This window comes from Pongo abelii, chromosome 13 (genome assembly GCF_028885655.2).
Source record: "Pongo abelii isolate AG06213 chromosome 13, NHGRI_mPonAbe1-v2.0_pri, whole genome shotgun sequence".
Lineage (NCBI taxonomy): Eukaryota > Metazoa > Chordata > Mammalia > Primates > Hominidae > Pongo > Pongo abelii.
This window is the reverse complement of record NC_071998.2, coordinates 114,422,500-114,435,292: the sequence shown is the minus strand read 5'-3', so window position 1 is coordinate 114,435,292 and position 12,793 is coordinate 114,422,500. Positions and strand designations below refer to the sequence as shown.

At 38.8% G+C, this 12,793-nt stretch overlaps 1 protein-coding gene across 14 annotated transcripts in view; it reads left to right on the top strand.

Annotated features, from left to right (window-relative positions):
• STRBP (spermatid perinuclear RNA binding protein) overlaps nucleotides 1–12,793 on the top strand; it is a 164,036-nt gene that overhangs the window by 130,681 nt on the left and 20,562 nt on the right. For 9 of the 14 annotated variants that reach the window (XR_008509450.2, XR_008509451.2, XR_008509453.2 and 6 more), the window contains 4 exons: nucleotides 1,239–1,373; nucleotides 1,573–1,713; nucleotides 4,715–4,838; nucleotides 9,419–9,463. Coding sequence is in view for 8 of the 14 variants with exons in the window: in XM_054519462.2 (XP_054375437.1) it covers nucleotides 1,239–1,373; nucleotides 1,573–1,713; nucleotides 4,715–4,838; nucleotides 9,419–9,463 (445 nt within the window). In the remaining 6 variants the exon portion in view is untranslated. 14 annotated transcript variants of the gene reach the window in all.

The window sequence follows — 12,793 nt, the reverse complement described above, 5'->3', positions numbered from 1 at the left end:
GCACAGAATACTTTACTAAGAGAATCTTGATTTTCATTAGGTTTATATACATAGTACTTAATACTTTGGGCCAGGCGTGGTGGCACACACCTGTAATCCCAGCACTTTGGGAGGCTGAGGCAGGCGGATCACCTGAGGTCAGGAGTTTGAGTGCACCCTGGCCAATGTGGCGAAACCCTGTCTCTACTAAAAATACAAAAATTAGCCGGGTGTGGTGGCAGGTGCCTGCAATTCCAGCTACTGGGAGGCTGAGGCAGGAGAATTACCTGAACCCAGGAGGTGGAGGTTGCAGTGAGCCGAGATTGCACCACTGCACTCCAGGCTGGGCCACAGAGCGAGACTCCATCTCAAAACAAAAAAAAAAAAACAAAATTAACAGTTTTGGGCATTTATTTTGTGTGTTCAGCATTTCTTGTGTGGTGGAATTACAGTCACGATCTCTGACCTCAAAAAGTGCCCTATCTTTGGTTTCTCCTTTCTCAAAATTATAGTTGTATTTTGTGATTTGTTAGTTTGCTTTTGATGCTAGCCTCTGTTTTCATTTGCACCTTCATGTTCTTGCATGAATTATTTCACTACTTCTATTCTTATCCTTCCTCAAATCAGTTATTTCCATAGCATATATCTGCTCTGTAACATACGTTATTTTGCAGTGATGATATCTGTCCCTCCCACTACACTCTAGCTCCTTGAGGGCAGAGAGTGACTGCCTTTATTGTTATTTTAAAATTTCAGAATCCATAGTCTATAGCCGACTGTTTTTACCTTAGGTCCCCTTAAATCTGTTTAGAGTGACTGAGAGGTGTATAGGAACATTTACCCTCTAACATCCCCAATTGAGAGTTATTTCTTCCTAACACTAAAGAAGAAAAATGATGAACCCTCAGGCATCACGTGAATCCAAACTGTTCTATTCTCGTTGTTAGTAATTTAGAGTATTATTCTTAGATCATGAACACTACAGAGCAGAGCCTGGAGTGGCCCACAGTGGTGAGGTTGCATTGGTCTTGAATACTGCTTTGAAGGAAGGCTGGCCAGATGACTGCATTGTTTACTGCTTATAGAGTTTTTACAGCTTTAATGATATTTTGCCATTTGTGTACAGAGGTGACTCATTCTAGCCTGAGTGCTTTGAAGTAGAATTTTTGAGCCTCCTTCTTAGCAGGATTGTATTAATAAGAAATGTAATATTCTAAAACCTTACTTGATTGAACCTTCAGATTTCCTTTCTCTTATAGGTAAGAACTCAGGGCCCTATCCTCACAGCAAGTGGCAAAAACCCTGTAATGGAGCTCAATGAAAAAAGAAGAGGTCTCAAGTATGAACTCATCTCAGAGACTGGTGGAAGCCATGACAAGCGCTTTGTAATGGAGGTGTGTACCCAGACACAAGCCAGCCTTATCTTTCTTCTCAAAGACATAGGATATCCTGAGCTTAATGTAAAGTTTTAGACTGAGTCAGTTCTTGTGGCACTATTTGATTTTTGGTGTTTTCTGTGTCATAATCTATTTAAATTAAAAGGACATAGAGGAATTGCGTGAGATAATTGCAAGGTGTTATTCTTGATTGTAGGTAGAAGTAGATGGACAGAAATTCAGAGGCGCAGGTCCAAATAAGAAAGTGGCAAAGGCGAGTGCAGCTTTAGCTGCCTTGGAGAAACTGTTTTCTGGACCCAATGCGGCAAATAATAAGAAAAAGAAGATTATCCCTCAGGTATGAGTAAACATTAAACCTTTGCAGAACCTGTGAAAAATGTTACAGGAATTAAATTTTCCTTGCTGTCCATGTGCCACTTTAGCTTTTTCTTGGACTTGGCGACCTTTGCTTTGGGTTAGGTCATGAATAATATAAATCTGATTAGTGGTTTCATGTTCTATGGACTTTCTAAACAAAATATATATGTACATGTATATTTATATTTATATATCTGTATGAGGCTATTAGCATTATTTGGAGGGTTGAGGTCATTCTTGATGAAGTCAAGTTTTGAGGTGATTTGGACCTTAGTGAGGTCTAAGCAGTTTAGTTTGGGGAAGCTGCCAGGAGCACCTGGGGCTTTGCTTTCATCAGCCTGCAGGTGCTCTTCCAGTTCCTTTGCAGTTTCGTCCTTTTGCATTGTTTATTTTGGGTTTCCTTTGCAGACTGCATAAAATTTGGCGCTGTATTGCGTCTGTTCATTACTGACACTGGGAATGTCAGTGCTACTGAATGTCCAGGATCTTAGCAAGGTATTTAGAAAAGATGGCCCTCTAATTACATGCTTGTGGCTATGAGATTCTTCCATCCATTCATTTACGCTTTCAAAAAACATTTTCTAGTCATACACCATATGCCTGATAGTGAGGGAAAGAGTAAGTAAATGTAAGACACATTGTGCCTCATGGAGAGTACTGGTATAATAACATAACATCTGAATATATTATATGATAGAAATTAAAAATGCATAAAGTAATAAAAATAAGATTGTTTAATTCTACATTAAACATTATATTTAGATTCCATTATGTATGCTATGTCCATTGTAGGAGGGTGGAATTGATCTTATTTTACAGGTAAGGAAACAAGGCCCAAAGAAATGGAAATACTTGCCTGTGGTAACACAGCTAATTGATGGTAGGGGTTCCTTCTAGAACCAGGTAGTTCTTCCAACGGCCATGGACATTTTACGATTGCATATTGTATCCATCTCAAAATTTGTTTTGTATTCATTTAAATTTCTTGTATTTGCTATAATAAACACTGCTTAAATTCTAGGATCCAAAAGGTAGAGAAAACTTATTTTAATGAGATGAAAAAATTTTTAAAGCCTTTAAATTACACATGTTGAAAACAAGTAGATTTTATTTTCTAAAATCTTCTGGTAAACACAGAACAAAGTATGTTCTAAATTAGTTGAAAGATGATTCTTGTTTTATGAGCTTGTTTTATGGTGTTTTTTCCCATATTACATCTTATATTTGGTCAGTTAATTTTAGTTTAAAAAGCCCGTGTGCAAATATTTATTAGGTAGTTAAGTTTGTTTCTACTAGACATAAGCTAGATTTGTGTGGAATCATTCTGCTACTGCCAGATTGTTGCTTCCTGACTACTTTTGACTAAGTCATGTTAAAAAAAGAAAGATGTCTACATGAAGTTCACTCATTTTTAGAAATTTTCCATACTAGAAGCTATAAAACTCATGTGTTCAATGTGCTTGACGGCCAAGAAGCAATCTATTTTGGATATGTGGGTTGCTTTATTTCAGAGAAAAACAAAAACGGCAGTCCCTGTGCATGACACAGTTAACCTTGAAACTGTCTGCTGCCCATTCATACTAGAGGTAGAGGTTATCCTGGAAAGAATAAAGGATGGTGCATTTTCAAAGTGAGATAAACCAATGTGTATTCTGACTCTTTCAGCTTCTTAGACACTGTTGACTTCATCATAGAGTACGCTTTGAGGCTTTGCACCACTTTCTTGCACCTTGGTTATAGTGGGGAATCTTAATTGTTTCTAGCTTGAGTTTTTGTTGCATTTCTATAATATTCAATTTGAAACTAGACACCTTTTGATTTTCTTAAAATTTAGTTTGGAAAAGAGGTTTTTCAACAGTCCTGTTTACTGTTACTCCCGGTATTATCTGTTGTACTTTTAGAATGTTTTTATATCTGTTCTCTCGTTGTTCTTTCTACTCTAAGGAAAACAAAGTATCATTATTCTCATTTTATAATTCTCGGTTACTGTTTCTACTCTAAGGAAAACAAAGTGGGTATCATTATCCACATTTTTAATTAGTGCGGAGATTTCCATAGATAATGGCATTTTAGAGCAAGGAGGGGCTTTCAAAGTGGTATTTATTTATTTAATAATGGGGCCAGGCGCGGTGGCTCACACCTGTAATCCCAGCACTTTGAAAGGAAGCTGAGGGGGGCAGATCACTTGAGGTCAGGAGTTCAAGACCAGCCTGGTCAACACGGTAAAACCCTGTCTCTACTAAAAATACGAAAATTAGCCAGGCATGGTGGCGGGTGCCTGTAATTCCAGCTACTTGGGAGGCTGAGGCAGGAGAATCACTTGAACCTGGGAAGGTGGAGGTTGCAGTGAGTCGAGATCGCACCATTGCACTCCAGCCTGGGTGACAGAGCGAGACTCCGTCTCAAAAAAAAAGATAATTAGTAGTGGGTACATACATACACAAACAGCAGAGGAATCGGGCTCCAAGAAATCATATTACCTTCCTGAGGTCACAGTTACTTAGAGCAGGAACTGGCATCCTCATCTTTGGTCCTCCTGTCTTAGCCCTTTATATTTTTCCCCCACCAGCCCCACTCAGATTCTCAGTTAATTCTATGTAGTTAGTTGCTGAGATATTTTCTGCCTGTTGGCAGATAATTTACTGGATTTGGAACCTAGGTACCAAGTGTGTATGATTACTTTAGTAAGACCTAAAATGACTTTGGATATAAATTGATTACTGAAATTTGGTGTAGAAAATGAACCCTTTCTGGATAAACCGCAAGCGAAAAGAAGTTATTTGCATATTCTCTTAACATCTCTGTAAGTTAGGTATCATTTTTGTTTTTCAGATGATAAATTGAAGGTTCAAGATCACAGGCAGCTCATGGTCTCACCCACGTGCTCACAGTTTCTCATAGTTGTTGTGCATTGAAGAGATGATAGAAGAAATAAGATGGTTCTTATTTCTTTCAGTAATGAAAATGTGTTATTTTAACAGGCAAAGGGCGTTGTGAATACAGCTGTGTCTGCAGCAGTCCAAGCTGTTCGGGGCAGAGGAAGAGGAACTCTAACAAGGGGAGCTTTTGTTGGGGCGACAGCTGCTCCTGGCTACATAGCTCCAGGTATAGTACAAACTGCAAGAGATTGGCCCCCTTTACTGGGCCAAAATTCAAAGAATAGCATCTCCTCCATTTTCTAAGGTTGTACAGGGTTTGTGGAAATATAACACAGGCATGAATGTACACAGAAATTTAAAAGTAGAGAATTGGCAGAATGTCATAGGTGTTCTCCTGGAATCTGCTGAGTGAGGAGAGGCTACCTGGAGGGAGATGACAGATGAGCAATATTGCATTTGGTTGTGGGACTGTATTTTGACAAGGAATTAAAGGATGTTCCATAGATTGAGAAGGGTGAGCAGGGTGTTTTCATTGAGGACATAGATGACAGGTTGGGTATAACAGGAGAGAAAAACTGCTAAGAGGTTACTTAATTAGGGTGAAGCCTGGCATTATTAGTGTTTGTTAAACTTAATGTTTGGGAACCATCAAAGGCTAAAGAAATACACAAAGGAAAAAAAATTTATCCAGAGCTTACTGTATATACTAGATATTTTCATGTAAATAATTTTACTTATTAAATTGTTTTTTTTAATTAAATTAATTAAATTTAATTGTTTTTAATCTTCACAGTGTTTCATCAGGTAGAAATTATTTTCCAAGGAAGGAAACTGGGATTTAGGGAGATAAGGCAGCTAGCTCAGGGTGAAGCAACCACTAAACCACAGAGCAAGGATTTGAATGTAGGTGTTTGCATTTCCAAAGTTCATATTCTTTCCATTCCACCACATAGCTTAAAGAAGATTTGGGAGAATGCCCTCTCTCTGCCTTCCCTTCTAATTCTTATGTCATTTTAACAGTAGATTATCCAGCTATCTTGTTAAAATCAAGTTCTTCACAATATTGAAAGTATAGTACTTTTAACTGGACAAGTAAACCACTTGTGGATACTGATGAAGATAAAATTGTCATGAAGATTAGGTCTTATCCAGTCATTGTTTTTTAGGTAACATCCCTAAGGGTTCACTTTGTGCTTTCCTCTAAGAAAGATTAACACTAGGCCATTTGGGAAATTTTAGGATGTGGCTTTGGAATGATTCTTCTAGAAGCTAATCCTAGTAGGTAAATTGATCAAGGAGTGTGCCTGCTTTGGCACACAGCAGACATGGATTTTGTTCTCATGCAGCTTATAGCCTGAAGGGTGAGACGTAGATTAATCAAGTAATAACAAGAAACTGAGATGAGTACGATGAAAAAGAAGGACATGCTGCTGTGAGAGCATGTAACAGAGAAACCTGGTCTAGTTTAGTGGGTCCCTGGAGGCTTCCCAGAAGAAGGGACATTTGAATTGAGCTTTGAAGAATGAATAGGAGTTAACTCGAAGACTGGGATGGGAGAGTTGCACACAGAAGGAACAGCTCGTGCAGAGACCTTGTGTTGCTGTTGGGGAATTTGGCTCAATTGAAGAAGCAGAAGTCCAGAATGTGTGGAATGTGGTGAGCACTGAGTGGCAGAAGTGGAGAGACTGGGGAATGATGTGAACTAAAGCTGGACGACTCAGTCCCAGACCTGGAGGCCGTTGTTTGGATTTTGGTCTTAGAACCCTAAGCACAGTGTTAAGTCTTGATGGGTTCTAAGGAGAACAGTGACAAGATCAGACTTTATTTGTGAAGGTTAGTCTTCCTATAGTGTGAAGAACAGGAGGTAGGGATAGGTGGGAGCGTTGACAAGATCAGTTAGAAGGCATATAGTTTACAGTAATGTATTGTACATTTCAAACTGGCTAGAAGAGAAGAATTCAAATGGTTCTAGCATAAAGAAAGGACAGATATTTAAGATGATGGGTATCCTAAGTTCACTGATTTGATCTTTATAAATTACATGGGTATATTAAATTATCACACGAACCCCGGAACTATGTACATCTATTATGCCTCAGTTAAAAAAAGGCTACTGAAGACTACTAACCCAGGCAAGAGACATTGATAGTATTGCTACTGGAGGCAGGGAGGAAGATAGGGGGAGACAAGAAGAGAACAGATGGGAGGAATATAAAGGAAGCAAAATTGATGTATTGAATATATAGAAAGAAGAGTGATGTTTCAAGGATATCTCAGCTCCTAGGGTTTTTAGCTGGAGCATTGGGGGAAAAGGAAAATGTTATGAATTTCTTATGGTGTGATATAGTTTATGAGTCTAAAATTAAGACAGTCTTCTGTGTGTCTCACTATTTCTACTGATATTTAATAATTTTAGCCTTATTCAGTGTATTATTGAAAGGGCAAAGCTTTCATTCACAATAATAGGCAGGTTAAAGATGAACTATCTTTCTTGTCTTTGATGATGTGTTCTATTGGGGCTTAATCTGGTCACGTCTCTTGTTGCCACAGACCATTTACCACCTGCTAGAGTGGTAAATGGCTATGGTCCAGTGACAGTAATCATGAAAGGAACCGTTTATGGCCGCTCGTTGCCAGGCTTTACTCTATAGTGACTCCTCTCTTGTGTCATTGCATTGACCTCCCTGAAAGGCGTGTCTCCCGAAGCTTTTAAAAATGAAGTTATTTTATGGCCGAGAGAAGATTCAGATTAGGTCCCTTTAGATTATGAATAGGTTATATACCATTTGCAGAGTATATTCTGTGCAGCAGGGACTGTTGTCAGTATATTTACATGTATTATTTAATTAAATTCCCCTGGCAACTCAGTTACTGTACATAGAACACTGAAGCTCAGAGAGGTTAAATAACAGGTGCCATTCACAGATACCTTGCTAGGAAAAGGTGAAGTTAGAATCAGGACTCCAGTGTCCTGATGAATGACCTAGTTAGTACTTATGGTCTCATTTCTTCTTAAGGAGGTTTTGGTATAATCCTTAGAACTGCAGCCTTAGCCAAACAGCTTCTGTTTTCTGGAATAAATTTGATAGCTAACCTTTTTTAAGCATTAATTTCTTTTTTGGCCTCTGATCTGTCTCCTCTTCCTACTGCTTATTTCAGCTACATGTGTCCTCTTGAATATGATTTAGTGAGCACTCAGACTGAGTTATATGACTTAACTATAGACTAAAAAGTAAAAATTATTCATCCCTCAGAACTGTTTCAGTTGGTCCCTAAAAGCAGTTTACTTCTTCAGCATACATTTGAATGCATTGTCTCAAACAGGAGATTTAGAACTGGGCATTCAAAGAAGACCTAGCCTCTGCCCCAGTGACTGCCTGGGGTAGGACCACATAATTGAATAAACACAATGCAATATGATGCAAGTATAACATGGGTTGGGCAAAAGAGAGAACAGCAAGCCTGGGAGACTTTGTAGGGGAGGTGATAATTGGTCCTGGTCTCAAGGGTGAGTTGCAGTTGGTCATCCAGAGAAGGAGGGAATGAAATCATTCTGAATAGCAGAAATTGTTACAAAAAAAAGGAGTGGTAATGTGAAAAAGCTCCATTTGTTTTGGGTACTGTGTAAAAGTGCCATGGTGATTTTGTGCCCTTGTTCTACTTTAGAAATTTTTTTCATTTATAAATGAATAATAAGTTGTTGTTATTATTATTATTATTGAGACATGATCTCTCTCTGTTGCCCAGCCTGGAGTGCAGTGGTGTGATCATGGCTCACTGCAGCCTCGACCTCCTGGGCTCAAGTGACCCTCCCACCTCAGCCTCCTGAGGAGCTGGGACTACAGGCATGCACCACCATGCCCAGCTAATTTTTTGTTTTTCTGTAGAGATGGAGTCTCACTATATTGCCCAGGCTGGTCTCTAACTCCTGGGCTCAAGCAGTCCTCCTGCCAAAGCCTCCAAAATTGCTGGGATTACAGGCATGAGCCACCACACCTGGCTCCAAGTAATTTTTATTTACGTATTACCTATATCTAAGCTGTTTTACTAAAAGAGTAAAAAGATTGCAGCTTCTGTTAATATAGATAATATTTCTAATCCCTACTAATATGGTATAAAAACTTCTTTGTACTTGCTTTTACTCAATAATGTGAGCCTTTTTCATAGGTACCAGAGGCTGATGTCAAATTCACCAGCATTTACAGAGAGACCCTGTACTTGGGCCAGAAATTGAAGTATCAGCAAGTCATAGACCTTGCCCTTGGGCTCACAACCTGACTCATATGCCTGTTTTAATGGCCATTGAGACCTCAGCCTGCTCTCTCACTACTTTCTGAAGATACTTGGAAAGTTCTGTTTGCCAACTTTGAGAAATTGGTAGTTTGAGTGGTTTTAAGTATTCTTTTGTTCAACAAATTATATTTAGTGAGTGGCTACCATATATATCATACATTCTGCTAGGTTCAGATGATGCAACGACAGATAAGTTTGACCAGGTCTATGCTACTCTAGTGGGGAACCCAGACAAGGAACTGATAGTTAAAATAGAGTGTGGGGTCAGTGAGTGCAGTGAGAAAGAGATGTAGGATAGTCTGGCACATCTAGGAGAGCCTTGTAGGCCATGGTGAGGAGCTCCCACATCTTAAGCAGGCACACAGAGAATGGCTAGACTGGGACCATTCTGGCAGTGGTTCTCATTCATCCAACATCTGGAAGAAGTCCTCCGGGCCCAGGGTGCTTGTGAATTGGGCCAGTGATGATTGCCCTGGGTCTTGGACTGATCTGCCTTCTTCTTCTTTGCACTAGGCTATGGAACACCGTATGGTTACAGCACAGCTGCCCCTGCCTATGGTATGTACACCATCTTACTGATATCTCCTCTTAGCGACTGTCACAGCAATCCAAAGCACAGTTTCTGTCTAGGGTTTTTGTAAATTAATTGGAGGATCTCAGATTTATTCATTCTAGTGACCCAACTTAAATTCCCTTTGAAAATGCCACAACCTTGTGGTTCTTGGTTTGGTTGGAGTTGCTCTTCTCTCCGCTTTGCCTGATTGAAGGACTGCTTGTTCTAATTGCCTGTTTCTGACCATATTGAAATTAAATATTTTAAGTAGTTCTTCTTACAGCCAACTGATACTCCATTCAAAGGCTACTGAAGGGCCATACCCAGTTGCTAGCTTGGCTGCCTACCAGTTATAAAGCCACACTTAAGTTTCTGGTTTGGAACCGTGTGAGTTGTGGGTAACTTAAGTCAAGAATAGGAACTGCTCACTTCAAATTTGTAGTCTTCATTCTTTTCCATAACTTTGCTTTGGGGTTGAAGTAAATGGGTATCATTGGCCCTAGAGAGGAAATGATAGTGGGTTTCACCAACAGTCTTACTTAAGTGCTCACTGCAGGAAGTCTGTAGTACATGCTAGAATATCATAGGTGTTTCTCTTCTCCCCTCTAAAATAAAAAATAAAAGCAAATGCATAAATGAACCCCAGTGGCCCTTTGGATAACTTTTGAATGAGGTTTATGTGGCAATGGAGGCAATAGGTTTGGAGTCAGTGATATGCTCTTAGACATTTTTTTTCTACTCAGGTGCTACATGTTATAGAATCAGCCATCTGAAGGGTGTTGTCATTGAGAGAAGAGAGCATGAGAGAGTGTGTGTGCAAGAGTGTGTGTGTCAGCATGCCCCAGGCTGGGCGTGCATCCACACAGAAGGGAAAGGCCCTTCCTGTGTTGCCAGTTGGGGCATTAGTCCTCTACATGAGCCTCAGACCTTCGCATTGTGCTTTTTCTCTTCACGCATCTGCTTTGCCATTTTTGTTTGGATGAAAATTGTGTTCCTAAACCACTGCTAAACTGAACCTTCATCTGATTTCGTAACTGTGGACATAAGTAGAAAGTGAATAGTTTGACCACTTTGCACATTAAAATAGTTTATATCCTAGAAAGATGTGAAGTTACAAGGGTCAAACTTTCGGAACAAATTTTCTTTTAGGCAAAGTGCCTAAAGAAAAGAGCCTGGAGCTATATCCTTTATATCCTCTGGCACACTCAGGTGTGGTCAAGGCTTCCCCATATTTTGAACTGAGCCATATGGGTAACTAGGAATTGGAGACTAATGCAATAATAAGCTTACCCAGATTTCTTTCTAAATTCAAACTCTCTAGTTCCTTTGGGTTTGGGTTTGGCCATTTGCTTTTAACTATTCAGCTGGCTTCTGGGTCTCCTGACCGCCTCATCCTCTCTGTGACTTAGGTCTGGTCTGTTTATCCAAATACATTTTGGCTCACTAGACTCACTGTACTATGTCTTGTATAACTGCCAAAGCATCTGCCGCTTGGGGCAGATATTTAAATCTGTGTCTTTCTTTTAGACATACAGTAAGTTTCAGATTCTTCAGTAAAGGTTTGCTAGAGCTTGATTTTTCCTTTGAAAATACTTTAATATCTAGCTTCTAAGTTACATTCATGTTTTTCCTTGGTCTTTTTTTCTCTCTTGTTCCTCCCTTTCCTCCTTTAACATTATACTTTCACCTTGTGCCCTCTGAGCCCCCACATCAGAAAGCTCCTCTCTTCCATGTGCCATATAACTGACTTCCAAAGCTGGTGAAATTTGATGCCCCCATTTTTCACATAAAAGATTTGGTTTTTAAATGTTACTGTGATGCAAACCTACTAAAACGATGCTTTATTTTGGCTGTAAGGTAAATATGTCTTTTGGCCTTTGTAAAGCTGTTGCATGTGGGGTAATTTCCCTCTGATCATCTGGTGCTCTTGAATACCTGCTGTTGCTGCTTTGTGATTTCTCCATAGGTTAAATATTAGCATAGGAATAGGAGCAGATTTCAAATCATGCTTGAGTATGCAGAAGTTTGTGAGGCCACAAGAACGTATTAATTACAAATTCAGAAAGTAATTAATCTTTCCAGATTTGCCATGCCAATATTGGCCATAGCCATTAAGAAGTTAAGTAAACGCCTGGCCATGGCTCCAGCTGGAGCTGAGGTCTGCATGGAAAGCTATGCTTTGAACCTTGACAACCCGTTTCTCCTGGAATATGTGATATGCCACATTGAGAACCAATATGGATTTCTACAGTCAATTTAGAACATGATTCAATAGCATTGCTTTTGATTTTCAGAATTCATGGTAGCTCGCTCAATGAAATTGCTTCCTAGATGTAGCCATCCTGATTTTGAGAGTGGAAAATATTATTTATCAAAATATTAAGAGCAATTTCAAAATAGATCTGTGAGCGATTTATGGGCCTCTTGCAAAATGGTATACATGTTGACTGACTGATCTGGAAAAGGTTAATGATAATTACTGTCAGATATTTTTTTACCTGAAATTTTTATTGGAGTATTAAAACTTATTTGGAGTCCTCTCCGTTTCTTTTCTCTGTAGGTTTACCCAAGAGAATGGTTCTGTTACCCGTTATGAAATTTCCAACATATCCTGTTCCCCACTACTCATTCTTTTAGCAAATGACAGAAGCTAATTCTTATTGAACAATACAGAATGTTAGAGAAAAAGCCTTTTTATCCTGCTTTCTTTGAACACATACTTGATCAAAATTATTTGTAAAGAACATCTTTCCTACTTTTTGATTTTAACAAATGCAAATTTAGTTCTCTAAAACTTGAAAAAAAAAAAAAAAACAGTTCTGTGAAAACGGTACCTCATTTCTGGAAAATAACTTATACCAGCCCTTCTGTTCTAGGGAAATAAAAGTCTAGCAGTTCAAAGTTTAAGTTTTAAGAGACGTATCAAATTATGTAAAATTAAATTTGTGAAGGATGTATAGAGTCTCAAACACTGATCACAAATAAACTGCTTTGTTGTAACACAGAGTACTGCCTGGTTCCTGATGCAGTCACTGATTTTTAGTTGATTGATATGTATTTGCCCCAGGGCACTTTAATTTGGGCTGTAGTTATTTTTTTTAATACAATAGAGACTTTCATTTAACTTTAACTTTGTAAATACTGAAGTGTGTAATAAAGCCAATAAAATATGGGTTTGAATATTGTTTTAGCTTATTATTTTTGATATGTTTTGGTATCAAATTACAAGGAATTGAAAACTAATAACTTAGCCCTAGAAGCCCATTCACTTGTAAGCAAACTGCTAAAACAAAGCAAAGGTTATTGTTAGGTTGAGCCAGTCTACTCACTTTGTA